This window comes from Canis lupus, chromosome 15 (assembly GCF_003254725.2).
Source record: "Canis lupus dingo isolate Sandy chromosome 15, ASM325472v2, whole genome shotgun sequence".
NCBI classification, from domain to species: domain Eukaryota; kingdom Metazoa; phylum Chordata; class Mammalia; order Carnivora; family Canidae; genus Canis; species Canis lupus.
Window position 1 is genome coordinate 18,334,779 of NC_064257.1, and position 26,435 is coordinate 18,361,213.

At 45.5% G+C, this 26,435-nt stretch overlaps 1 protein-coding gene across 11 annotated transcripts in view; it reads left to right on the forward strand.

Moving 5' to 3' along the window:
- Positions 1–16,686: 16,686 nt before the first annotated feature.
- The window catches only part of RPGRIP1 (RPGR interacting protein 1), a 74,467-nt gene continuing 64,718 nt past the window's right edge, over positions 16,687–26,435 (forward strand). For 4 of the 11 annotated variants that reach the window (XR_004805456.2, XR_007402522.1, XR_007402523.1 and 1 more), the window contains exons 1-5: positions 20,036–20,192; positions 20,328–20,471; positions 20,929–21,046; positions 23,246–23,698; positions 25,996–26,156. Coding sequence is in view for 7 of the 11 variants with exons in the window: in XM_025439020.3 (XP_025294805.3) it covers positions 16,771–17,011; positions 20,053–20,192; positions 20,328–20,471; positions 20,929–21,046; positions 23,246–23,698; positions 25,996–26,156 (1,257 nt within the window). In the remaining 4 variants the exon portion in view is untranslated. Of the gene's footprint in view, positions 17,012–19,995; positions 20,193–20,327; positions 20,472–20,928; positions 21,080–23,245; positions 23,699–25,995; positions 26,157–26,435 lie in introns of those variants that run through there. The other 7 variants (XM_025439020.3, XM_035699476.2, XM_025439021.3 and 4 more) reach the window with 7 other exon arrangements.

Genomic DNA, 26,435 nt, shown 5'->3' on the forward strand with positions numbered 1-26,435 from the left:
GCAACAGGATGAGATCAAAAGGTACCTTGTGTTCTCCTTAAGTCTTTTTTTTTTTTTTTTAACATTTTATTTAATTATTCACAAGAGATAGAGAGACAGGCAGAGACATAGGCAGAGGGAGAAGCAGGCTCTATGGATCCTGGACTCTGATCACACCCTGAGCCAAAGGCAAACAAAGCTCAACCACTGAGCCACCCAGGCATCCCCTCCTTAATTCTTTAAAAGCTGGAGAACAAAAGGGCAAGTAAGAGAAGGAGGTTTTTTTTTTTCTTTTCTTTTTTTTTTTTTTTTTTTTTTTTAATTTATGATAGTCATACAGAGAGAGAGAGAGAGGCAGAGACACAGGCAGAGAGAGAAGCAGGCTCCATGCACCGGGAGCCTGACGTGGGATTCGATCCCGGGTCTCCAGGATCACGCCCTGGGCCAAAGGCAGGCGCCAAACCGCTGCGCCACCCAGGGATCCCGAGAAGGAGGTTTTTATTTGCAAAATAAAACCAAAAATCATATTGGTCATTTACTGTATGTAAGGCATGTTGTAAGTTCTTTATATATGTTAACTAACTTACTGTTATAAATGCAATTAACTTAGTTAATACTAGGAGGGGGGATCCCTGGGTGGCTCAGCGGTTTGGCGCCTGCCTTTGGCCCAGGGCATGGTTCTGGAGTCCCAGGATCGAGTCCCACGTCGGGTTCCCTACATGGAGCCTGCTTCTCTCTCTGCCTCTCTCTCTCTGTCTCTCTGTCTCTCATTAATAAATAAATAAAATCTTTAAAAAAAAATACTAGGAGGGAGGTGTTAGTAAGAGGAAAAGGAAACATAAAGAAGTTAAGTAACTTCTCTAAAGTCAAAGCTAATGGGCAAGTGGCAGTGCTGAAAGCTCTTAACTCTGAAATTATACCATGTACAGTGACCTTACAGTATTGGCTTTCAAAAGTGGATCTCTCAGGTGAGAACCCGGAGAGGAATCTGAGATGGAGTGTGTCTAGATAAACAAATGGGAAGAATGGGAGTTCTGAAAGTTCAGACTTTATCTCTAGGACATATTTTGAAGATATTGGTGTCAATGTCTTTTGGCCAAAGACTAGCAGGAACATACCTGTAGTTGAATAAGTTTGGTTTATTACTCGTTGCAGCTAGAGAAATGCACTCCATGGGGAACTATGGTCATCTCAGTAAGAATGTGTTGGAAAAAATCTATTATAGGATTTGAATTTCAGGGGCAGCCCCGGTGGCGCAGCGGTTTGGCGCCGCCTGCAGCCCGGGGCATGATCCTGGAGACCCGGGGTCGAATCCCACATCGGGCTCCCTGCATGGAGCCTGCTTCTCCCTCTGCCTGTGTCTCTGCCTCTCTCTCTGTGTTGCTCATGAATAAATAAATAAAATATTTTTTTAAAAAAAGGATTTGAATTTCATTTGGGTGATTTGTGGGAGGGTCCAAGGAAACGGGAGTTTGCTCCAGATTTGATACCCTTAGAAAGCTGGGACAATCCTGTATTTGGATATCTCAGTAAATTTTTTTAAAGGTTTCGTTTGCTTATTTTTTTATTCACTTTAATTTTTTTAGAGATTTTATTTATTTATTCATGAGAAACACAGAGAGAGAGGCAGAGACATAGGCAGAGGGAGAAGTAAGCTCACCTCGGGGAGCCCAATGCGGAACCTGATTGATCACCAGGACCCCGGGATCACGGCTTGAGCCAAAGGCAGACACTCAACCGCTGAGCCACCCAGGCTCCCAGATTTTGTTTATTTATTTGAGATTGCACGTGCATGCACACAAGGGTTGGGGGAGGGACAGGGGGAGAGGGAGAAGCAGATTCCCTGCTGAGCACAGAGCCAGACACATGGGGGCTTGATCCCAGGACCCCAAGATCATGATCTAAGCTGAAGTCAGACACTTAACCGACTGAGCTGCCCAGGTGCCCTGATACCTCAGTAAATCTTATCCATGGGGAAGGTAGACTAGAATGAGGCTAAGTTAATTGGTTAGAATAGCAGTTACTCATTAACTAGGAAAAGAAACTGTATTTTGTGTGTAGCACAGTGACCTTGTTTTTGTCTGTGTTTAGACAAAGTGATGCGTTGGCCTTGTTCAGTATCACTCCATCATGATTTCAGTGGCCTTGTCTGATGTCGGTGTTCTGTGGGATTATGTTCAACAGGATAATAACATGGTCTAGCTGTGAGCCCCCAGCCCACTTCAAACAACACTGGGAACTAGTCATGTCAGACCAATTCCCCAACATCAAGAGCAACTTTTTGCTTTCTCACTGGTAATCCCCAAGAGTGGTTCAGAGCTTCATTTTGAATCTACGAGATACAGGGGCACCTGGATGGCTCAGTTAGTTAAGCGTCCGACTTTTGACCTTGGCTTGGGTGTTGGTCTCCAGGTTGTGAGTTCAGGCCCTGTATTGGGCTCCACATAGCCTGGAGCCCACTTAAAAAAGAAAAATCTGTAGGATACGGGCTTCCATTGTATGTCAGCACTCTTCAGAGTAGAGATTCTTTTATAATGAGGAGAACTCTAAAATCTGGTTAAAGCAGGAGGTTGCATTGGCCAAAAAATCTTGCTTCTTGGTTGATAACTAAAAAGTACTTGAGAAAAAATAAATAAATAAATAAAAATAAAAATAAAAAGTACTTGAGAGAAAAAAAAGAAGTACTTGAGATTATAGATGTTAAGTAGCTAAATTAGATTCCATGCCCCTGACCTCCCCTTGCTTTGGGCAAATTACCTGGCTATGTTTTATGATTTGTTTTCTCTATCTGGATATAATGATATGTAATAATAGCTAACTCGTACAGTCCTCACAATGCACAGCATTGTTTTAAACACTTAACATATGTTAATTGATTTAATCCTCATAACAATCTACTGAAGTAAATGTTATTTATTTATTTATTTATTTATTTTTAAGATTTATTTATTTATTCATTAGAGACACACACTGAGAGAGAGAGGCAGAGACACAGGCAGAGGGAGAAACAGGCTCTTTGCAGGGAGCCTGATGTGGGACTCGATCCTGGATCCTGGGCTCATGACCTGAGCCAAAGGCAGGTGCTCGATTGCTGAGCCACCCAGGCGTCCCAGTAAGTGTTATTTTTATCTTTATTCATAGATCAGGAAACTGAGCACAAAAGGTTAATGATATGCCCAAACCCACATAAACAGTATGTCAGAACTGACAGGTGTGGAGGACCACAGACTCTGATGGTGAAGGTTGAAAGCATGATTTTAGGTCAAGATGACAAATAGTGAGGGGGGTGCCCAACTGGCTCAGTCTATAGAGCATGCAACTCTTGATCTTGGGGTTGTGAGTTCAAGCCCCACCTTGAGTGTAGAGGTTACTTTAAAAAGATGACGGGAAAAAAAAATAAAAAATAAAAAAAAATAAATAAAAAGATGACAGGGACGCCTGGGTGGCTCAGTGGTTTAGCGCCTGCCTTGGCTCAGGGCGTGATTCCAGGGTCCCTGGATCAAGTCCCACATTGGGCCCCCCTGCAGGGAACCTGCTTCTCCCTCTGCCTGTGTCTCTGCCTCTCTCTCTCTGTGTCTCTCATGAATAAATAAATAAAATATTTAATTAATTCATTCATTCATTCATTCATTCATTTAAAAATAAATAAAAAGATGACAGCGATTGACTATCCTCTATAAGTAAGGCTCGGAGTCTAGTGGGGGCTGTAGAGGAGTACATGTACTTAAAGTTGGGCACATGTACGGGGTGTGCGGACAAATGGGACGGGAGAAGTAAATATTAAACTTTGTGCTTGTATTTAATTATCTCCCCTTTAAAAATTAGTCTTTTTGTTTATGTTGTAACATGACCACAATTTATTGGGACAGAAGTAAATGCATATAATCTAAAAATAAACGTGCAGGTAAACATCTTGAAGAGTGTCCCCCAACAGTCTTTACTAAGACGATTGTGCCATCACTGTGACAGAACGGACACTGCAGTGTCCCTGCCCTCAGAGAGTTAATGGGGGATAGAAAGTCAACTTTTTAAAGTGTGAAGACTAGACCACAGTAGGTAACTGCGTGTCACAGGTCGGTCCACGGCTATGTGCCGCCAAAGCAACTGTAGAATCTGATTCATGAAAGGGGAAGAACTTGCCACCGTCTGTCCCTTTGCTCACAGGGCGAGGACTGCGCTGCTCCGGCTGACGGCTGCGCGCCGGGACCCCAGGGCCCCCGGGGACCCCAGGGACCCCAGCACCCCGGGGGCAGAGGCAGAGAGGCCTGCGAGGCGGCGGCAGGTGCAGCGCCCCGCGGGCCCCCCTGCTCCGCCCGGCCGCCTGCCCCGGGCCCGCGGGGTGCACCGTGGGCTGCACTCTGTACGGGGGCCCGACCGAGGCCGGAGGGGTGAGTTCCCACCCCCAGCAGCACCGCCCTGGGGGAGCATCTGCGGCCGGTCCCTTCCGCCTCTACCCCTCCAGTCCCTGGCCCCCCATGCCTCCTGCCTCCTTGACGTCTTTGTCCCGGGTGCTGGTCCAGGGTCCACGTCCCCAGTTCAGTGTCAAGGGCTGCCCAGGAGAGAATCAGACCAAAGAGGAATGTTCCTGGTCACGGTCTGTAGCGTCCCCAGAAAGAGACTAGAATGCACGGTGTTCCCTCCCGGGGAGCACAGTCCTCAGAACAGGGCCCTCTGCAGACACAGGGGGACCCCGCACCCCGTGGCCCCACCTCTAGGGCCCACTGTCTTTGCTGCTCCGCCAAGGGCACTCCTTTGGAAGCACAGTCAAGGCGAGGCCTCCTCTCAAGAAAAATGCGCGTACACAGAGTGGAAAGTGTGCATGCTGTGCATCCGGGGAGCTGGCGGGTGCCCCAAGCCCACTCCTGAGGTCTAGGCCCAGAGGCCAGGCCGTGCGGACAAGTTGAGCCTCTCTTCCTCAGTATTCCCACTGGCTAGAGTCTCTGGCGGCTGGAAACCCAGCACTGGATTCAATAAAATAAATACGTTTCAGTTCAGTTTGGCTCAGCGTTAGGGAGCACCAGTTACATACCGGCCACCAGATAAAGATGCACTGGAGTCAGAGCCGGGTCCCTTTCTTGTATTCTTCTTCCCGCTTATACCCCCTCACTTGACAGTCCGTAGCCTGCGGCTATAAGCCTGCAGGTGCGCATCTACGCGGGAGGAAAGACTGAGAACCTCTGCTCTGCAATCAGAGACCCTTAGGAGGATTCACACACACCCCCACCCCCCCACCCCCCGCCCCGCGGGTCTCCAGGCTCCCTATTTCTAGCACTTGGTGGTCTGGAGAAATCTGTTGCAGAGTCTACGTCTTCTGCTAAACTTTCAGAGCCCAGGGACCGGCCAAGCTACACAGCCCCTCCTACATTCAGGGACCAGGCAACAAGTGAGAAGACCGGAGGTGAAATACCCAGTGAGCCGTGAGTTATTTTCATTTACCTGTACCATTTGTTACTCTTTCTTTTCTTTTTTAAAGATTTTATTTATTTATTCATGAGAGACCCAGAGAGAGAGGCAGAGACCCAGGCAGAGGGAGAAGCAGGCCCCAAGCAGTGAGCCTGACGTCGGGCTCGATCCAGGACCCCGGGGTCATACCCTGGGCTGAAGGCGGAGCCAAACCGCTGAGCCCCCGAGGCTGCCCAATGATGTATTTCCAATTAAAAGTTGAAAGAGTAACAAACGAGGCAGCCCCGGGGGCTCAACGGTTTGGCGCCACCTTCAGCCCAGGGCCTGATCCTGGAGACCAGGGATCGAGTCCCGCATGGGGCTCCCTGCATGGAGCCTGCTTCTCCCTCTGCCTGGGTCTCTGCCTCTCTCTCTCTCTCTCTCTCTCTCTCTCTGTGTGTGTCTATCATGGATAAATAAATAAAATCTTAAAAAAAAGAAAAAAGGAAATACATCATTTAGGGAACAAGTGAATGGTGCACTTTCAGGTCTTCCCAGCATAATCAGAGAAGATGAAAGCCAGCTTTAGGTCATATTCCAACTTCATTGCTTAAAAATGGGAAATAAACATCTCTCTGTCTTTGAAGGAAAGGCAAAGGCCTTCTCCTTAATTGAGGGTATTACCTCTCTTTCCGTTTCTATTTCCCCCCTTTAGGTTGTAATTCATTTATATTTCTTTCTTTTTCTCATTTATATTTCTGTTTGGCACTTGAAAACTGTATTTGGTAAGATTATCCATCGCACATACCAAAAATTACCTCCTCTAATTTTCCTTCATATATGCGGGCACTCATTTCTAAGCCCCTATAACAGCAGTTTCCATTTTTTCTTTTTGTATAATGTTCCTACTTCTAACAGTGCAATTTCTTTCAGCAAAGTCATAATTATGCCTAAAATCATTGGTCTATGTATGCCTAATGCTGTTCATGTTATGACCAGCAATACTCTGCTAGTGGAAGAGCCACCCAAATCTCTGGAGAAAATGTGGTCGAAAGGTGAAGAGTTTGAGCAGAGAAGCTCTTTGGAGTGTGCGCAGAAGGCCGCAGAGCTGCGGTAAGAGCGCGTGGCGGTCCCCCCCAGACTGTGCGAGCTGAAGAGGTCAGAGCTTCTTATTTGCTTCTTTCCTGTGTCAGAGGAAAGGCGGATGCTCGGGTTTAAAGTCAGCCTGCGAAATAGCCCTGGCTTCCCACCCGGGTTAGGAAATGGATTCAACCTAAGAGAGGGTTTACGTATCTTAGAAGATTTGCCATTTCACGTCACAGAAGGAACACTTTTTCATCCTCATCACCAGATAGGCGTTCTCAGTTGGACAACTTTTTTTTTAAGTAGACTCTTCTTTTTTAGAGAAGTTTTAGATTTATAGTAAAGTTGAGCAGGAAGTACCGAGACTTCCCATATACCACTCACCCCCACCCCAGCCTCCCACTCTAACAACAGCCCATCCCACAGGCATTTTTGTGACAGTGGATGAACCTGCACTGAACATCATTATCAGCCAAAGTCCATAGTTTACCTTAGGGCTCACTGTTGGTGCTGCGCATTCGTGGGCTTGGACAAATGTTGAATGTCGTGTATCTCCCACTGTGTATCACACAGAGCGGGTTCAGCCTCCTAAACATCCTCTGTGCTCTGCCCGTTTATCCCTCCCTACCTCCTTACATCTGGCACCACTGATGTTTTTACTGCCTTTATGGTTTTGCCTTGGCCAGAACGTCATATGGTTGGAGCCATACACGATACAGCCTGTTCAGACTGGCTTCTTGCGCTTGGCTCTATGCACTTCCGTTTCCTCCATGTGTTTCCATGGCTTGATAGCTCATTTCCTTTAGCACGGAGTAGTGTTCCATTGTCTGGATGGACCACAGTTTATTTATCAATTCACCTACAAAAGACGTCTTGGTTGCTTCCAGATTTGGGCAATTTTGAATGAAATGGCTGTAAACATCCATGTTCAAACATAGTTTTAAATCTGGAGACTTATTAAAACCACAGAAGCCTGGGGGGAGGTGTGGGGAGGTAGATTAAATGGGTGATGAGTATTAAGGGGGGCACTTGTGATGAGCACTTGGTGTTGTATGTAAGTGATGAATCACTAAATTCTACACGTGAAACCAGTTTTGCTCTGCATGATAACTAACTGAAATTGAAATTAAAATTTGGAGGAAAAAAGTGTTCTATTTCAAAAAAGACAATATTGATTAAGAAACTAAGAAATGACATATGAGGTAATACAATATGGAACATATCCATACATATGGAACACAAAAATCGATAAATAAGTTAATTAAATAAAATCAAAAGCTTGTACATCTTATATAATTTATTTCATATAAACAGATCCTGAAAATTAAAAACAAACAAATGTAGAGAACCTGGGCCCCACCCCACAGATCCGCTGTCAGTTATTTGGGGGTGGAATTCAGGCAGTATAATTATAAAGATTTCTTCTTCTCTAGATGATTCTAATAAGCAGCTAAGACTGGGAACCACTGAGATAGAGCTAATGAACCCAAATTCACCTCAATACCTTTCAAATAATAAAGAAAATACAATATCCTAGGTTGAGAAATCATCTTCCCTTGGATTTCCCTCCATATCCATACCTTTCTGGTTTCTTTAAGGAAACAGGACTCAGACTCAGCTGGACTTTGCAAAGTTTATGGGAAATTGTGAGCACCATAATTTAAAAAATAGCGATTATGTTTTCTCAGAACACAGAGTTTAAGGTGGGAGGTGTCTCTATCGAATGTCAGGCAATGTGAGGAAAAATGGGAGAATGATTATTTATTGGCGTGTGGATTCGCTTCCTACTTCTGGTGTGTTGTGGCTGAGACAGAGATGCAAGAGGCAAGAGGAAGATATTCTTATTGGGTGCGGTGTTGGGGGGAAAGTTGTTTAATTCTGTCCATTCACAGAATGTTTTAGCAGAGTCTTCTTTTTCCAGAGCTTCCATTAAGGAGAATATAGAGCTGATTCGGCTTAAGAAGCTCTTACGTGAAAGGAATACTTCATTAGTAGCAACAAAAGCACAGTTAACAGAAGTTCAAGAGGTGAGGCACCAGGGCAGGGCAGTGTGGGATGGTCTGGGACACCCTCAAATCACAGATCCCTGGGGTCCTTGGCTGTTTGAGAAGCCCCGGGCCCAATCAGGCCTCTAGTTCCAACGAGAACTCTCTGTCGCCAATTTGGGGTGGGGGAGAGAGCCAGTTAGTAGTATTTCTCCATTATATACACAGAAGACCACAACGGAGGGAAACTAAATTATTTGTTACACAACTTAAAGGGGATATTCAAATCCATGCCTTGCAATTTGGAGTCGGTTCTTTTTCCAGTACTTCACATTATGTATTATGAAGGCTCAAGCCCTGCCCTTCTAAAGTGGAATTAAGTGTGGTTAACCTGGGCCAGAGTTAAGGTCCCAGCCAAGGGTTACAACCAAAATGTAATTAAGTTGGGAAGCCAAGAGCAGTCATAGGAGAAGGGAAGGAGACTATCTTCACTGAGCACTTTGTGTGCTGCACTCTGGCCCAGTTGCTTACACTCATTATCTCATTTAAGGCTGACGCAACCCTCCATGTAAGTACGTTTAACAGGTGAGGTCACTGACCCTCAAAGAAGCTAAGTAACTTGCTCAAGTCATAAAAAGAGTAAGGGGAAGAGCAGGCTTTGAGTCCACGTTTAACCGGCACCAAGGCCTATGCTCTTTTCTCATTACCACACAAGGGAAACTCCTGTGTGAATGGCGAGAGTAGGGCAACAAGGGTCTAAGTGATTCTTTTACTGAATATTTATTGAATACCAGGAACCGTGTAAAGCACCAGGACTCAAAGATTACAAAGTAAAACAGCTCCTGCCTTCAAATAACTTACCAGAGCAAGAGAACCAGATGTGAACAATCCAGCCATCCACACAGAGGGTATTGACAGGCACACACGAGAGCATAGCTCTCCCAGAGAATGGGATGTGGGGTCCAAAAAGAATTCCTTTTTTTTTTTAAGATTTTATTTTTTTAAAAAAATATTTTATTTATTCATGAGAGACACAGAGAGAGAGGTGAAGAGACACAGGCAGAGGGAGAAGCAGGCTCCATGCAGGGAGCGCGATGTGGGACTTGATCCCAGGTCCCCAGGATCATGCCCTGGGCCGAAGGTGGCACTAAACTGCTGAGCCACCTGGGCTACCCTAAAGATTTTATTTATCTATTCATTAGTCTCTCTCTCTCTCTCTCTCTCTCTCTCTCACACACACACACACACACACACACACACACACAGGCAGAGACACAGGCAGAGGGAGAAGCAAGCTCCAGGCAGGGAGCCCAACTCGGAACTCTACCCTGGGACTCGATCCCGGGACACCAGGGCCGAAGGCGGCACTAAACCGCTGAGCCACCCAGGATGTCCCCAAAAAGGATTCTTTTTTTTTTTTAAGATTTTTATTTATTTATTCATGAGAGATAGAGAGAGAGAGAGAGAGAGAGAGAGAAACCAAAAAAGGATTCTTTTTTTCCCAAAAAGGATTCTTTTTTTTAAACATTTTTAAAAATTTATTTATGATAGTCATATAGAGGGAGAGAGAGAGGCAGAGACATAGGCAGAGGGAGAAGCAGGCTCCATGCACCTGGAGCCCGACGTGGGATTCGATCCCGGGTCTCCAGGATCACGCCCTGGGCCAAAGGCAGGCGCCAAACCGCTGCGCCGCCCAGGGATCCCCCAAAAAGGATTCTTAAAGGAGTATATTCATGAACCAAATATTGGGATTCTGAATGATTAGCAGGTGTTAATGAGTGTGCAGGAGAGGGGAAGGTTTTCCAGAGGAGGAGAGATTGTAGGTCAGGACATGGAGGTGAGAAACATCAGGGAAGCCTACCAGGATTTTAGACTTTATCCCATAGACAATGGAGAGCTGCAGAAAGGTTTTAAGTAAGTTGATAACGTGATCAGTTTTTTCCCCAAAGAGATCGCTTTGTGTTTTTTAATGTTTGAATTTTCTTGAAAGTACATTTTAATAAGGAAATATGCCTTTATTTTTTTTTTTAATTTTTATTTATTTATGATAGTCACAGAGAGAGAGAGAGGCGCAGAGACACAGGCAGAGGGAGAAGCAGGCTCCATGCACCGGGAGCCCGACGTGGGACTCGATCCCGGGTCTCCAGGATCACGCCCTGGGCCAAAGGCAGGCGCCAAACCGCTGCGCCACCCAGGGATCCGGAAATATGCCTTTAAAAACTATTACAAAACAATAGTAATGATTAACTCTGGGTAGTAGAATTATAGATGATTGATATTGTAGTCTTTATATTTTTCTGAAATTTTTCAACTTAATAAAAAATCACAAAACTACAAGGAAGGATCATCTGGCAGTGGAGTGAATGGTATAGGTTGGCTGGCAAAATAAAGTGGTCGGTGAAAAATGATTGTAGTTGTCCCCAGGAGACAGGATGAGGGTCCCAACCAAGGCAGTGAGAGAGGCCCTCGGAGAAAGGACTGTATTGGGAACTTCCAGGAAGTAGAAGAATGGACTTCATCGCCAAAAGGGAATGAGTGGAAGAAAGGGGGAAGTGAAAGGCAGGTCCTGAGTGGTTAGCATGGGCGAGCAGATGGTGGTGGTGGTGTCATTCATCCGGATTGGGGATTGGCTATGGTTATCTCTGCCCCGGTACTTCTGTTCTGATGGAGACGAAAGGCATCTTTATCTTTACGAGGTCAACCCCCAGACCTGTGTTTTGGAGAGAACTATGCACATGCTTGTATTTTTTGACTTGGTTAATTTGGGTAGCACTTACTGAATGTGGAAATAGGAGAAGGAAGGTAATTTTAAATTGTACAGGTAAACAACAATATTTATAGGATTACATTTTTTAAAAACCCTATCTATTCCTCCATTGCATTAGAGGAAGAAAAGGAAGCAAGCCGTTCTAAATCCTTAGCCATGGTAGCAACAGTATAGAGATGACCTGAGATGGTGAGTAATCACCAATAATTGTTTAAAATGTAGGTTTTACCATTTGTTTTCTCCAGCAGTTTGCCTTTCTAGTCATTCTTTCTTACACACGTACTTCAAAAAGTTTGCCTTCTCCTACTCCCTTAGCAGTAAACTCTGTTCATCAGTAGCACCGACTCTGGGGTCAGGAGGGTGAGGTAAGGCCTGTGACTCTGAGCAAGTGACTTAGCTCTCTGAGTTTTGGGTCCCTCGTTTTTTAAGGTTTTGGTAATAATAACTCCCTCTTGGATATACTGTGAAGGTTAAATGAGATGATGTCTGTAAAATAATTACAACAACTATAGTGCAACAGGTAATGAAACACACAGTTCTGTTCAACCAATAACAGCTGTTGTAGTTAGTTTGCTTAGCGTTGCTTTTTCTGTTTCTAAACCGGAAAGAAAACTTTTCCGAAGCATGCTGAGTAAGAGCACCTACTCTGAAAATAAATAATTTTCTTGGATATTCCACCAAACGCGATACAAATGTGAATAAGTGACCCTCCTTGCTTTTTAAAGAAATTGTGTTATCTGTTATGTTCACAGACTTCCTGGTAAGCTAGGGCGAGGGAAAAGCAATTAGTAAACAAGGAGTCAAATGGACTTGATTTCTCAGAATTTTTAAATCTTCCTTAAACTAACCATTTAAACATTTGTGTTATAGAGATAAATATCAAAATAAATATCAAGTTAATAAATCAGTAGAATAATATGTATTTTTTTCTTTCAGGCATATGAAACTCTGCTCCAGAAGGTACTTGATAAAGATTCTTTTTTTAAATTTTTTTTAAAATGCATTTATGATAGTCACACACACACACACACACAGAGGCAGAGACATAGGCAGAGGGAGAAGCAGGCTCCATGCACCAGGAGCCCGACGTGGGATTTGACCCTGGGTCTCCAGGATTGCACCCTGGGCCAAAGGCAGGCGCTAAACCACTGCGCCACCCAGGGATCCCGATAAAGATACTTTGAATCTCCTTTTCTTAGTAGTAAGAATAATAAAACCCAAAGAAATTTGTATTAATCTTCAAGTCACATAACGCCAGAATTTAGCCAAGTAAATTGAAGTTATTATGACCTCGAATTCCTATTAAGACAAACGTCCTATTACTATGATTAGAAGATATTTATTGTGCTTTTTTCATAAAACCAAAATATGAGGTCTGAAATACATGGGATAGTATTTTTCAACCTGTTGCTGGAGAGAATTATATAGCATTTGTTCAGAAATTCCTGAGTATTCCTCTAGTGTGTATAAAGTGACAAAATATAACAAAGTTGTTGCATAGCTTCTGTGATGTTCTGAAATGTTCGGTGCCATTCAGTCCTGCCAGTGGAGTGCAGGTGGAACTGGGTGAATGGCCACGATTAAGACAGTCACTAAGACAGAGTTCCCAGCCTGAAGAGCTGTTCCTCACCAGACATGTCCACCAGAAAGAATGCACACTTCTAAAGTTAACATGTCACTTTGCTAGGTCAAAGGGAAGAGTTATCACCCTAAGAAGCATTCAAATAGCTTAGAAACTAAAGGCAACTGTGACAGGTGTCACTTCACTTAGAGCCAGGGTTTAATTTGAGCCTCGGGAGAAGGAACGCTCCAATTATGGATTACAGTTTCCTGGAGTGGAAAATCCTCACTAATAGGGAAATGATACTTCCTGAGAAACTCTAGGGTGATAAGCAAGGCCAGTTTATAGTACAAAGGTACCTACCATGTTATCAATCAAAGCCATTCTTCTTGACATCCACTGGGGAACGCTAGGGCTGCTGGTATCTTGAGACCAGGTCTGCTGGGTGATACGACAGTTTCCAGAGTAACTTCCCTTTTGCCCCAGAATCAGGGAATCCTGAGTGCTGCCCATGATGCCCTCGTTGGGCAAGTCAGTGAGCTCAGGGCAGAACTGAAGGAAGAGAGCAAGAAGGCTGTGAGCTTGAAGAGCCAACTGGAAGATGTGTCCATCCTGCAGATAACACTGAAGGAGGTAAATAATAATAACCGGAAGGTGGAATCAGTCGTAAGTTACATTTCAACTTCAGAGGTGTTAAAAAGCGTGCCTTAGCAACAATACGGCTATTTCGTTTTTTCAAATGAGAAAAATGAGACTCCAAAGTGATTAAGTAATTTGCTCAAGTTTACACCATTAGGGGGAAAACTGGGATTTACATTTGCGACTGTTCTCCAAAGTTTTTGCTGTATTATAATGTTCTGCTGCTTCCTTAATGGTAGAAACTCAGGCACCATGAAAATTTGCTTCAGTGAATCCTCATTATTTCCAATAAAAGTTTCTATCACACCTTCAGTTGGTTCAAGTCTTTCTAGTTGAGTGGCTCCTTGTAGACATGAGACGTGAACATAGAAAGCCTCCTGCCCAAGCCCCACTCTGCCACAGAAGAGGGGAGACGTGCAAGGCAATAGGTATTATGATACTATCTCAGGCATTCTACTGTCATTCTTAGTTTCAGGAGAGAGTTGAAGATTTGGAAAAAGAACGAAAATTGCTGAATGACAATTATGACAAACTCTTAGAAAAGTGAGTACCAAGTTTGGGTCCTGTTATAAAAGACAATTATGGAAAAGTGCCCTTACATTATAAAACAATGCCTAGTGTGGGTAAGGATGTAGGGAAGCTGTTACTGGACACTGTTAGTGACAATATTAGTCGGCACAGTCTTTTTGGAAGGGGATTTGATGCTGTCTATCAAAATGCTAAATGTGCATATGCATGTATTTGCAAAGATAATGTATAATAAGAATATTAACTACTACATTGTTGCTAATAGAAAAAAAAAGTGGAAACACCCAAATTTCCTTTGATAGGGCTTGATTAAATAAGTAAATCATGTTGCATCCCCACAATAAAATCCTATGAAGCTATTAAAAATGAGGTAGACTTGGGATGCCTGGTGGCTCAGTGGTTGAGCACCTGCCTTGGGCCCAGGGCATGATCCTGGGGTCCTGGGATCGAGTCCCGCATCGGGCGCCCTGCATGGAGCCTGCCTCTCCCTCTGCCTGTGTCTCTGCCTCTCTGTGTGTGTGTCTATGAATGAATAAATAAAAATTAAAAAAAAACTCTCTCTCTCTCCTCCCTCTGTCCTCCCTCCTCATGCTCTCTCTCTCTCAAATAGATCTTTAAAAATAAAATACCTAGAAGTTTAAAAAATTTAAATATAAATTTAAATTCTAATATATTATATTATATAGAATATATTATATTTATATTCTAAATATAAATTTAAATTTAAATTTAAATTCTTCTGACTCAGTTAAAGGGAGCAGGGGATAGTTTGGGGAGGTGGTATTAGGAGCATCCTGGGAATATCTGATGCTCTGCAACTCAGTGAAACAAAGTAGTGTGGGGATTATCACTTTGAAGACTCTGGGTAGCAGACGTTGCTGTTAGCCTCTTCCCTCATTACTCAGAATGTTATCTGCTTGGATTATCATGTAACATGCAGCTAGGAAGTACCAGGAACTTTTTTCTTAAAGTAGGCTCCATGCCCAGTGTGCGACCCATTGCCGGGCTTGAATTTACAACATTGAAATCAAGAGCCAGATGCTTAATCAACTGAGCCACGCAGGTGCTCCAATAACTCTTTTTTTAAAAGATTTTATTATTTTTTAAATTTATCTGAGAGAGAGTAAGCACGTGAGAGAGAACACGAGTAGGGAGGGGCAGAGGGAGAAGGAGAAGTGGACTTGCTGCTTCCAGAGCAGGGAACCTGACAGGGGGCTAGATCCTGGGACCCCAGAATCATAATCTGAGCTGAAGGCAGATGCATCCCCAACCGAGCCACCGAGGCGCCACCCCCACCCCTCGCAAGAACTCTTAGTACTAGCTTAAGCAAGTTGTTTTTATTTTTTTATTAAATTTATTTATGTATTTATGTATTTATGTATTTATTTGAGAGAGAGTGAGAGCGGAGAGGAGAGGGAGAAGCAGACTTCCCACCAAACAGGGAGCCCGCAATGGGGCTTGACCCCAGGACTCTGGGACCATGACCTGAGCTGAAGGCAGACACCTAACCAATTGAGCCACGCAGGCGTCCCTAGCATGTTGTTTTTAGACCACATTTATTCAAATGATAAATAGGAAAAAGACATCTACGGAAGTAATAGCTTGATTATTATCAATGTCACTTCACTTAGGTAAATAATCAAAGACAGATTGTATGTGTTTTACACTCAAAATGGGTCTGGCCTGACAGCCAGTTACAATGGTGTGCAGGGTATTGTTATTGAAAAGGTTAGTCCCGGGGATCCCTGGGTGGCTCAGTGGTTTAGTGCCTGCCTTCAGCTCAGGGCGTCATCCTGGAGACCCAGGATCAAGTCCCACATCAGGCTCCCTGCATGGAGCCTGCTTCTCCCTCTGCCTGTGTCTCTGCCTCTCTCTTTCTCTCTGTATCTCTCATGAATAAATAAATAAAATCTTAAAAAAAAAAAGAGAGAAAAGGTTAGTCCCTGCCCTTCTGTGTAGTAATTTATTAATCTGGCTCGAAGGCGGGATCCCTGGGTGGTGCAGCGGTTTAGCGCTTGTCTTTGGCCCAGAGCGCGATCCTGGAGACCGGGGATCGAATCCCACGTCGGGCTCCCGGTGCATGGAGCTTGCTTCTCCCTCTGCCTGTGTCTCTGCCTCTCTCTCTGTGACTATCATAAATAAATAAATAAATCTGGCTCAAAGGCAAATATTGTCTAAACCAGCCATTGGTGAAGGTAGATAGAGGAAAGGAGTTCCAAAAGAGGAATATTTTGTTCCTCATTTATTTGAAAGTCTGTTTCTATAAGTAACCTCTGCACCCTACATGGGGCTCGAACTTACACCCCCACAATCAAGATTCATGTGCTCTTCCAACTGAGCCAGCCAGCTAGGTGCTCCTGTTCCTCATTTTTATTTTTTTATTTTTTATTTTTTTTATTTATTTATTTTATTTATTTATGATAGTCACAGAGAGAGAGAGAGAGGCAGAGACACAGGCAGAGGGAGAAGCAGGCTCCATGCACCGGGAGCCCGATGTGGGATTCGATCCCGGGTCTCCAGGATCGCGCCCTGGGCCGAAGGCAGGCGCCAAACCGCTACGCCACCCAGGGATCCCCTGTTCCTCATTTTTAATTCAGCAGGCCTGAGAATGTTCTGGTACACAGTATCATGCCTACAGAAAGCCATCATGCTGGAGAAATTCCTTGGGAACTAGATGTGATTTGGGTGGTTTGCTCAGTGGGGTAGCTGAGACCTGAACAGAAGTGACACTAAGGAACTCCGCCACCGGGCCCAGAAGTTCCGAGGCAGTTGGTAAATGACAGTTACACAGAAAGCAGGGACAGTAAAACCATGTAGGGGAACGAATGATGCACTAGGCCCAAGAGATGCCGAAACTGTGCAATAAAGACGTCACATCACACACCTCTGAGTATTTATCTGACAACTCTCGCCTCACTTCTTACCTGCTCCCCATTCCCAGCATGCTGGCCAGCAGTAATCAGCCTCACTGGAGCAGTGAGCTCGTGGGGGAACAGCTACGGCAGAAAGTCTCCCAGTTGCAGGACCAGCTGGACGCTGAGCTGGAGGAGAAGACAAACATCTTACTTCAACTGTCCAGAGAGAAAGGTAGGTCAGACTGAAGACCTTTCTCAAATGAGGCATCTTCTACATCTTGTGTTGGACAAGGGAACTCAGGCCAGCAGTTCTCCAATCCCCTCACCTGATCCTGTTTTTGTGTAGATCACAGATAACTGCAATAAAACCAGTGGCAATCAGGTCAGATTCACCATCAAGAGAGGTGACACCTACCTCACATGCATACATTTTTACATGTAATGAGTTTTCATTTGAGAGGATGAGAACTCTTAAGTTTATTGGTTTAATTTTATTTATTTATTTGGCGCAGGGCAAAGGGAGAGGGAGAGAGAGAATCTTAAGCAGGCTCCATGCCCAGCGTGGAGCTCCATGTGGGGCTCGATCTCATGACCCCGAGACTATGACCCGTGCCGATATCAAGAGTCAGGCACCCCTTAAATTTATTACTTTTAAACATTCACTTTATTAAAAGTATTGAAAATGAATTTATCTGCCTTTTATTCTTACCAATCATTTTAGAGGTGATCGGGAGTCTTGTTTTTTGCTTTGTTTTGTTTTAGCACCTGCTACCTCAAATTGAGAAGCAGATGCCTGGGCAGCCCTGGTGGCTCAGCGGTTTAGCACCACCTTCGGCCCAGGGCCTGATCCTGGAGACTTGGGATCGAGTCCCACGTCAGGCTCCCTGAGTGGAGCCTGCTTCTCCCTCTGCCTGGGTCTCTGCCTCTCTCTTTGCGTGTCTCTCATGAATAAATAAATAAAACTTAAAAAAAAAGAGAGAGAGAAGCAAATGACTGCTCTTGGTCACCAGTGCCATTTCCCCCTGACTTAACTCTGAGATCACAGGAGATAGTTATTCTCCAGATCTTCAAATACTATCAAAGAGACCTTTGTTCTCACTTTTTCCAGGCTGGACCTTGATATTTAGTCATCACAAAGTTAGATTTCATTAGATTCCAGTATATTTGCATAGGAGAGTGAAGGAAAAGAGGTATGACATCAAGAAAAATATGGACCCAGAACCATAAAAGAATAAAGCTGAGGACCGTGTAGTATGTATGAAGTACAGGACAAGTATTGTGAGGACCTTGGGATAATCTAAACTCCCCCCACTATCCGGGAAGGTTGGTGCAGCTCCTGCTTCTCCAGGTGGGGCTCTCCTGTCCTGGGGACACTCGCCCCAGTCTTAGTCCGGTTCCTCGGGGGCCCCTCCCCCTTGGATGCCTTTTGTTTATTCCTTTTTCCCCCCCATCTTCCTACCTTGATAGAAGCGTGAACTCTTCTCACTGTAGCATTCCAACTGTTCTCTCTTTAAATCTCAGGCCGAATTCGTAGATTTTCAGGATGTTTTGAAGGTTATCTAGGTAATTTGGTGGGGACAGGTGACTTGGGGACCCTACTCTTCCCCCACCTTGCCCCACCTCTAAACTCCCCCCACTAAACACTGATCACCTTCCTTCCCTGAAACGCCCACCCGAACACATGGACACAGAAGTGCCCAAATGCCCAATCTCTCTCCTTTCAGGTCAGGTGGGAGTGGGAGGTGCCACAGGGAGCCAATAGCATAGAAATCAGGATGGAGTGGGGGAGGAGCTGGAGAGATACTGGTTTGGCTGGTGCTATGACAAAGTTTGCACTGTAGGGACACCTGGGTGGCTCAGTCGATTAAACGTCTGTCTTTGGCTCAGGTCATGATCTCTGAGGTCTGGGATTGAGTCCTGTTTCAGGCTCCACACCCAGCAGGGAGTCTGCTTCTCCCTCTCCCTCTGCCCTTTACCCCCAAACTTGTGCTTTCTCTCTCTCAAAAAAAAATAAATACATAAAATCTTTTTCAAAAAAATTATGCAGTAAAGGTACCTGGTTGTCTCGGTTAGTAGAGCACATGCCTCTTGGGATGCCTGGGTGGCTCGGCGGTTGAGCGTCTGCTTTTGACTCAAGTTGTGATGCCTGGGTCCTGGGATCGAGTCCTGCATCGGGCTCCCTTTTGGGAGCCTACTTCTCCCTCCGCCTGTGTCTCTCTACCTTTCTCTGTGTGTCTCATGAATAAATAAATAAAATCTTTTTTTTAATAAATAAAATCTTAAAATAAAAATAGTAGAGCATACAACTCTTAATCTCATGATTGTAAGTTCAAGCCCCACATTGGGTGTGGTGGCTTCTTAAATTAAAAAAATAAAATTTACAGTACCCCAGTCTGTCAAACGGCTTTGTTTGCTGCTGCTGGTGGTGTTTTCTACAGTTCTACGGGTGTTTTTTGTTTTGTTTTTGTTTTTTAAAGATTTTATTTATTCATGAGATACACAGAGAGAGGCAGAGACAGAAGCAGAGGGAGAAGCAGGCTCCATGCAGGGAGGCCGTATGTAGGACTCGAACCCTGGGACGGCGGGATCATGCCCTGAGCCAAAGGCAGACGCTCAACCGCTGAGCCACCCAGGAGGCCCTTTATTTTGTTTTTGGAGTCTAAGTGTCAGCTCAGTTTTAGTGGGTCAATATTTCTCTCTCTCTCTTTTTTTCTAAAGATTTATTTATTTATTTCTTCATGAGAGACACAGACTGAGAGAGAGAGACAGAGACACAGGTAGCAGAGAAGGAGGCTCCTTTCAGGGAGCCTGATGTAGGACTCGATCCTGGATCCTGGGATCTCCCCGTGGGCAGAAGGCAGCGCCCAACCGCTGAGCCATCCAGGGGTCTCAACAATATTTCTCTTTGTACAAATAAGAGGAAATTGCTTCTCTAAAGGCAAATTTATTTATTTATTTATTTATTTATTTATTTATTTATTTATTTTTGAAGACTTTATTTATTCATGAGAGACACAGAGAGAGAGACAGAGACCCAGGCAGAGGGAGAGGCAGGACCCCTGCAGGGAGCCCGAGGCGGGACTCGATCCCGGGACCCGGGGTCACACCCAGAGCCGAAGGCGGCAGCTCAGTGCTGAGCCCCCCAGGGGTCCCCAAAGGCAAATTTATAAAGTGAACTAAGCATTGGTGGGAAAATGTAATTCGCACTGGGTGCAGCTTTAAGCCTGGCTGCCACCAAGCCGGAGCGTGCACTCCCGGGTGACTTGTCCCCAGCCCAGAGCCAGGGCCTGCGGCTCGAGGTTGCCAGCCTGCGCGGGGAGCAGGCGCGGGAAGCAGAGCTCGCGCCCTCGGGGGACAGGCTGTGCCGCGGTCACCACAGGCCGGCGGGGGTCCAGGACGCGGGCCTGGCCGAGGTAAGAGCTCGTCTACGTGGGCGGGCGGGGCCCCGCATAGAGGCCGCTGCGAGGGGCGGGGGCAGCGGGTCGCAGGGTTCCCCCCCTCCCCCCCCCCCCCCGGGCACCCCCCTGACCTCGGCCTTCCCGCCGCAGCCCCGGGATCCAGGGGACCAGGGGGACAAGACGCTGGCGCAGGTGGTAAGTGAGCTGCAGGCGTCGCAGGCCGAGACAGCGCTGGAGCTGGAGAAGGCCAGGGACATGCTGGCCCTGCAGCGAGCCATCAACGTGTGTTACCAGGTGTGGGGGGGCGGGGGGCACAGAGGGCACCTGGGCCTGGGAGCCGGAGGGGCCCTGATGACAGCCACCGGGGAATGTCATCCTAAGGCTCGATCAGCACAAGTGCTCCAGGAGGAGCCTGTGATGAGCCCAAGACCTTTCCTAGCTCAACCTGCCTTGTTTTGTTTTTAAAGATTTTGTTTGTTTGTTTGAGAGACGGAGAGTGAGCGAGCGAGAGGAACAGAGAGAGCAAGCGCAAGCGGGGTGAGGGGTGGAGGGGGAAGCAGGCCCCCCACGGAGCAGGGAGCCTGTTGGCTGGGCTGATCCAAGGGCCCGTGGTCGTGACCTGAGCTGAAGGCAGGTGCCCACCCCACCGAGCCCCCCAGGCCAAGTGTCCCTTACGCCCCTAGGGCCCCCTTTCCGTGTGGCTCCTGGGTGCTTGCTCCTGAGGCACAGCTCGGATGTGGTTTTGTCTCAGGAGGAACTGGAAGCAGTGATGACGAAAGCAGACAATGACAGTAAGGATCACACAGAGACACTGCAGAGGCTGACTCGCCTCCTGGACCTCAAGAGCCACCGCATCCGTCAGCTGGAAGGTATTTTGAGAAGCCGCGGCCTGCCACTACCCGGCAAGTGTTAGTCCCTGCTCTCACCTGGACCCGTCACATAGCTGAGGCCCGTGCACCTGGCGGGAGGCGGCCTTTTGTGTCTCGGCATGTGACACGTCCCTCCTGCTCTTTGTCCTGTCGTCCGTGGTGTTGTCATACGTGGTCAGCCGCCGCTTTCCCCCCGCGTGTCCGTGTCCTCCTCCAGTTTCCCGGAAGAATGGCAGAGGCCCCACAAGGCCTGAGCCGGTTTTGAGAATTGAGGGCGGACGGCCGTTGGCCCCCAGAGTGGGGTGACCCCCGCCCCCTCTCGAGCCCAGGCCCATAGAGACGCTTTATCACTTGGCTCTCACCCTCCTTTTCTGTGATCCCCGAATTCTTTGCTGCAGTTCGAGGATGTCGAGGCGACAGGGCAGCTGGCCGGACACTTGTGCAGGGTGCGGCGGGCCATCCTGGCGGTACTTAGCGCGGTGCCTGCTGACCAGGAGTGGGTCTCGGCCTGGCCTGCCCGAACAGGGGCTTTGGTATTAGACCCAGTTGTCAGAGACCTGACCTACACTAGACCAATTCACCAAAGATCTTTTTTTTTTTTTTTAATTTTTTTTTCAAAGATCATTATTTAAATCAGAATATTCAATAATAAAAAAAGAATATTCATTACATATTTTTTGGTAGTGACCGTTTCGTCGCTGCCATGAGACCTTCTGAAACTGCTGTTCGGGGCAGCGCTCCCCCTGGAAGGCAGAACCAGTGAGCGGGTTACAAAGGAAATCCTCCCTTGGGTTGAAAATTCTCATCAGATTCAGGGTCTTTCTCCTGGGACAGTGCAGGATAAATACTCTTAACTACTTCTGAAGATTCATTCGCTTTAACTTTTTTTTTTTTTAAAGATTTTATTTATTTATTCATGAGACACAGAGAGAGCGAGAGAGAGAGAGAGGCAGAGACACAGGCAGAGGGAGAAGCAGGCTCCACGCAGGGAGCCCCATGTGGGACTCAATCCCGGGTCCCCAGGATCACGCCCTGGGCCGAAGGCAGGCGCTAAACCGCTGAGCCACCCAGGGATCCCAATTTTTTTTTTCATTTGCTTTAACTTATAGTTCTTTCATTACTGGTAAGATCAAAGAGTTTTTCATGTGTTTAGCAGTTATTTTTATTGTGTCTTTTGAGAATTACCTATTTCTGTCCTTTACCTGTTTCTTGATAGCATTTTATTCATTTATAGAATTCCTTTATATGCTGAGATTATTGGCCTTGTGTCACATAATGCAAAACTTTGAATCTGTTTTAGTTATGTTAACCTTATCAATTAAGAAACCATTAGTCTAATCTTTGTATTCCATTTATTTTGGGCAGGAAGACATTCTGATGTGTTCAAAATATTTTTATTCTACAACATTAACTCTTAATATAGGACTTTCACCACTGACACATTGTGACCATTCAAATACTCCCCAATTTGAAGCAAACTATATATCAAAGTTTCTGATTGGTTGGACATGGCAGGTAATGCACAGATTTGGTACATGTCTACATGTCTACATCCCATGTCTACCTCCCTACATGTCTTTTCATCCCATTGCCAATATTTTCAACCTATTTCCAGTAAGTTTCCTCTCCAACTTTTTATTCCATTACTCTTTGGCTTACAGTGGATTGATTGATTGATTAACTGATTGATTTTTGCCTTCTTATGTTAAAACCAAATTCGTAACGGAATGAAGATCCTTGTGACTGATCTGGCTGGGAGGGAAATCACTTCTTGGTGGAGTCTAATGTAATAGGCACTGTGACTATAACTTGGCATTCTCTTGATGGCCCGTATCCCAAATTTTTGGAAATACTCGTATTTTGTGTACCTAGTGCTTCTCTTGGAATTAACAATTAATTCATAGGACCTTGCTATAAAACAATGACATCTGTAGATGAAACTGGGTCTCCAGTGTTTTCCTGAACTTAGGATTTACTTTCCAATCAGTCATTTTGTACCTTATCTCTAAAGCAGGCCTTGGGTTATTTGGCCCTCAGAATTCATGCTCTTGCTTTTTCCTTTTGAGTTACATAGTGTCTCGAAATAATCAACAATTTGGACTTTCATCATGATTTTTATTCTCCTTCTGTCCAACTTATTTTACCCTAAGGAAGAGCTCTCTATGCTTTAATGGATAGGCAGTTTTCTTTTCCCTCTAGAACAGCTCAAAGATGTGGTTTATGGCACTCGACAGTTGTCATTATGTCTGGAAACACAGCCAGCTCATGGAGATGAGGATAACGTGGACATTTCTCTACTGCATAAGAGTGAGAATCTTTTTGAACTGCACATCCACCAGGCCTTCCTGACATCTGCTGCCCTGGCTCAGGCTGCAGACACTCAACCTACCACTTTCTGCACCTATTACTTCTATGACTTTGAAACCCACTGTACCCCACTGGCTGTGGGGCCACAGCCCCTCTATGATTTCACCTCCCAGTATGTAGTGGAAACGGATTCCCTTTTTTTGAACTACCTTCACGGGGCTTCAGCTCGGCTTGATCTACATCAGGCTGTAGCCAGTGAGCACCACACCCTTGCAGCTGGCTGGATTTGCTTTGAGAGGGTGCTGGAGACTGTGGAGAGGGTCCATGGCTCTACCACACTTACTGGTAAGTGCTGTCGGCTTCCCACAGCTCCCGGGATTAATGTGGAGTTTCCCAGAGTCTAGAGTTGCTCTTCTGGTGGTTTCCCATCTTTTTCCTCTGCCTTTATTCTTAATCTTCGCCACACCATCTGTATCCTCCTTGCCTTTCCTACTCTGCTATCCAGGAGCTGGTGGAGAAGATTTCGGGGTGTTAGAATACTGGATGAGGCTGCGCTTCCCCGTAGGATCCAGCCTACAAGCATCCAATAAGCGAAAGAAAGCTCAGGCCTATCTGTCAGCCAATGTGCCTGGAGCTTGGGAGGCCCAGGAGGATAAGGTGAGAAAAAGGATGTGCCCATGCACCTCAAAGGAGCCTCAGCCACGAGCTCATGAGAACAGCACAGTCTTCCATTCTCAATACCTGTTCGTTGAATGTGAATGAAGGAGAAAGCCTGTCATTCCACAACTAATCCAGATTCTTCCCTTGGTCAAGCTTGAGTTTGAAATGAAAGCATACCCTTGCAGCCAGCTGCCCACCCCACTACGAACAACATAGCTTCTCCGTTCCCTTCTCTAACATAAGGCTTGAGGGCCAGCACCTGTCTGGGTGACTATGCCGGAGCCAGTCTGCAGGCAGGGGAAGGTCCTTCCTCTGTGCTCTGTCAGAATTCAGCACTTCCTGGGGTCAGAGCTCGTCCTCCTCGAGGTGCTGGGCTTCACGTGCGGCAGTTCTCTCAGGCTGCCCTTTTCCTTCATCCAAGACCAACATCTTTCCAGTCCAGATTGGAGACTTGGAAGCATCAGAATGAGCTGCGGGTGGAAATCATCAGATGCCACGGCCTCCGGAGTCGACGGCTGGGAACTCAGCCCAGTCCATACGTCATGTACCGCTTCTTCACCTTTTCTGACCACGACACTGCCATCATTCCAGCCAGTAACAATCCCTACTTTGGAGACCAGGCTCGATTCCCAGTGCTTGTGACCTCTGACCTGGATAAATATCTGAGGCGGGAGGCCCTGTCTGTGTATGTTTTTGATGACGAAGACTCAGAGCCTGGCTCGTACCTTGGCCGAGTCCAAGTGCCCTTGCTTCCTCTTGCACAAAATAAATCCATTAAAGGTGGGAGTTCAACGTTATTACATCTTCATGCTCTCCACCCAGTGTTGCCTTCCTGTCCTACTTTTCTTTGATTACTTGCTTGGAACAGTCTCTCTTAAAAAACCTGCTAAGAGGATTTTAGAATATGATCAAGAGCAATGGAGCAGAAGACTTGGTGCCTCACTAATCCTATGGAAACATTGGCTTCTTCTGCTTTTTTTTTTTTTTAACAAAAAAGCAAGATTCTTAAGTCCATACATCCATCTCTGAACAAAAAAATTTTTTGTGCTTCCCAGTATTTGTATCTACTTAAGGCCTATTGTTTCCTAGCACCTGACTAGATATCAGATTATAAGCTGTGTCCTTAATACTCTCCCATAATTCTCTTGCTTCTTTGAAGCACAAGTTAAATTTCATGCTGCATCATGACAAGGCAAATTTCTTGGATCCTTTTTCCTCTTTTCCTCCGCTATGGAGCTGAGGTGAAGTTAGGAAGGGTCAACTCTCTGGTTCCAGTATTGGGAGTGTGAGGCAGGGGTGTCTGTGCTCTCATTAGTAAGTATGGATGGGTAGAGCCGGTACCAACCATGTTTAACAAGCTTCTGGATGTGTGAGGCCTCTTTCCTTCCAATACCACAAGAGCTAAAAAAAAAAAAAAAAAAAAAAAAAAAGCCAACACTTTTGCTCACAACTCATTCTTTGCCAAAAAGAAGAGGCAATATGGGCCATCTGTTAAATTAATCAGTGTTACAAATCAGAAATCTGGCATTTAGAAAAAGCCATTTTGCTGAAGTTTTCTTGGCTTTTGTTATTTTAGAAATAGGGACCACTTCAGTATATATATATATCTTTTTTTGTTTTGTTTTGGTTTTGGTACACCTAAGGCCTAGCAAGCATTAGGTAACAGCAATAATCATGTAATCATATTTATTGGCCAGGTGACTGATAACAAGCAAGTTATACCTTTCCATACATCTTTATCTTTTGACTGTCTCTTCTGGAAACCTGGAGATACCCATCTTCCCCTACAAATATTCTAAGTGAATATTAATATTTACTGCTATTTTATGTTATTTCTGAATATATTATCATCATGCTTATGTAATAGATGTTAATGACAAACAAAATATGGGAAAATTCAAAGTGGGGGAATAGATAAGGTGCTGATAAATACTTACCTACTTCATGTGATCAGATCTTATTAATGTCTGTGTGTCTATCAGGTGATTTTAACCTCACTGACCCTGCGGGGAACCCCAATGGATTTGTTGAGGCACAACTGGACTGGAAGTCTTTCTACCAGCCCCCAGAGAGCTTCCTGAAACCAGAAGCTCAGCCTGAGGAGAACAGCACCAAGGATAGTTTAGAGAGCTCATCTAAAGAGGTAAAGGCTTCCTTTTCTCCCCAGGTAGCAGATCTCCACCGATCCTGTGGAGCATATTTGAGGAAAACAGTATTAAAATTGCAGTATAAGAAATGCCTTCTGTGAATGCCATGTGTTCTGCAAACTTATTCTGCATCCCTCGTAATGCCATGAGCCTCCTGAAGAAGCAAAATCCTGGGGTTTTTTTGTGGGGAGAAGAGAGAGATGGCATCTCTCAGCTCTGTGGCAGGAGAGGCACGAAGTCTCATGCTAGCTCATAAATCCCTTCCTTGAGTATCA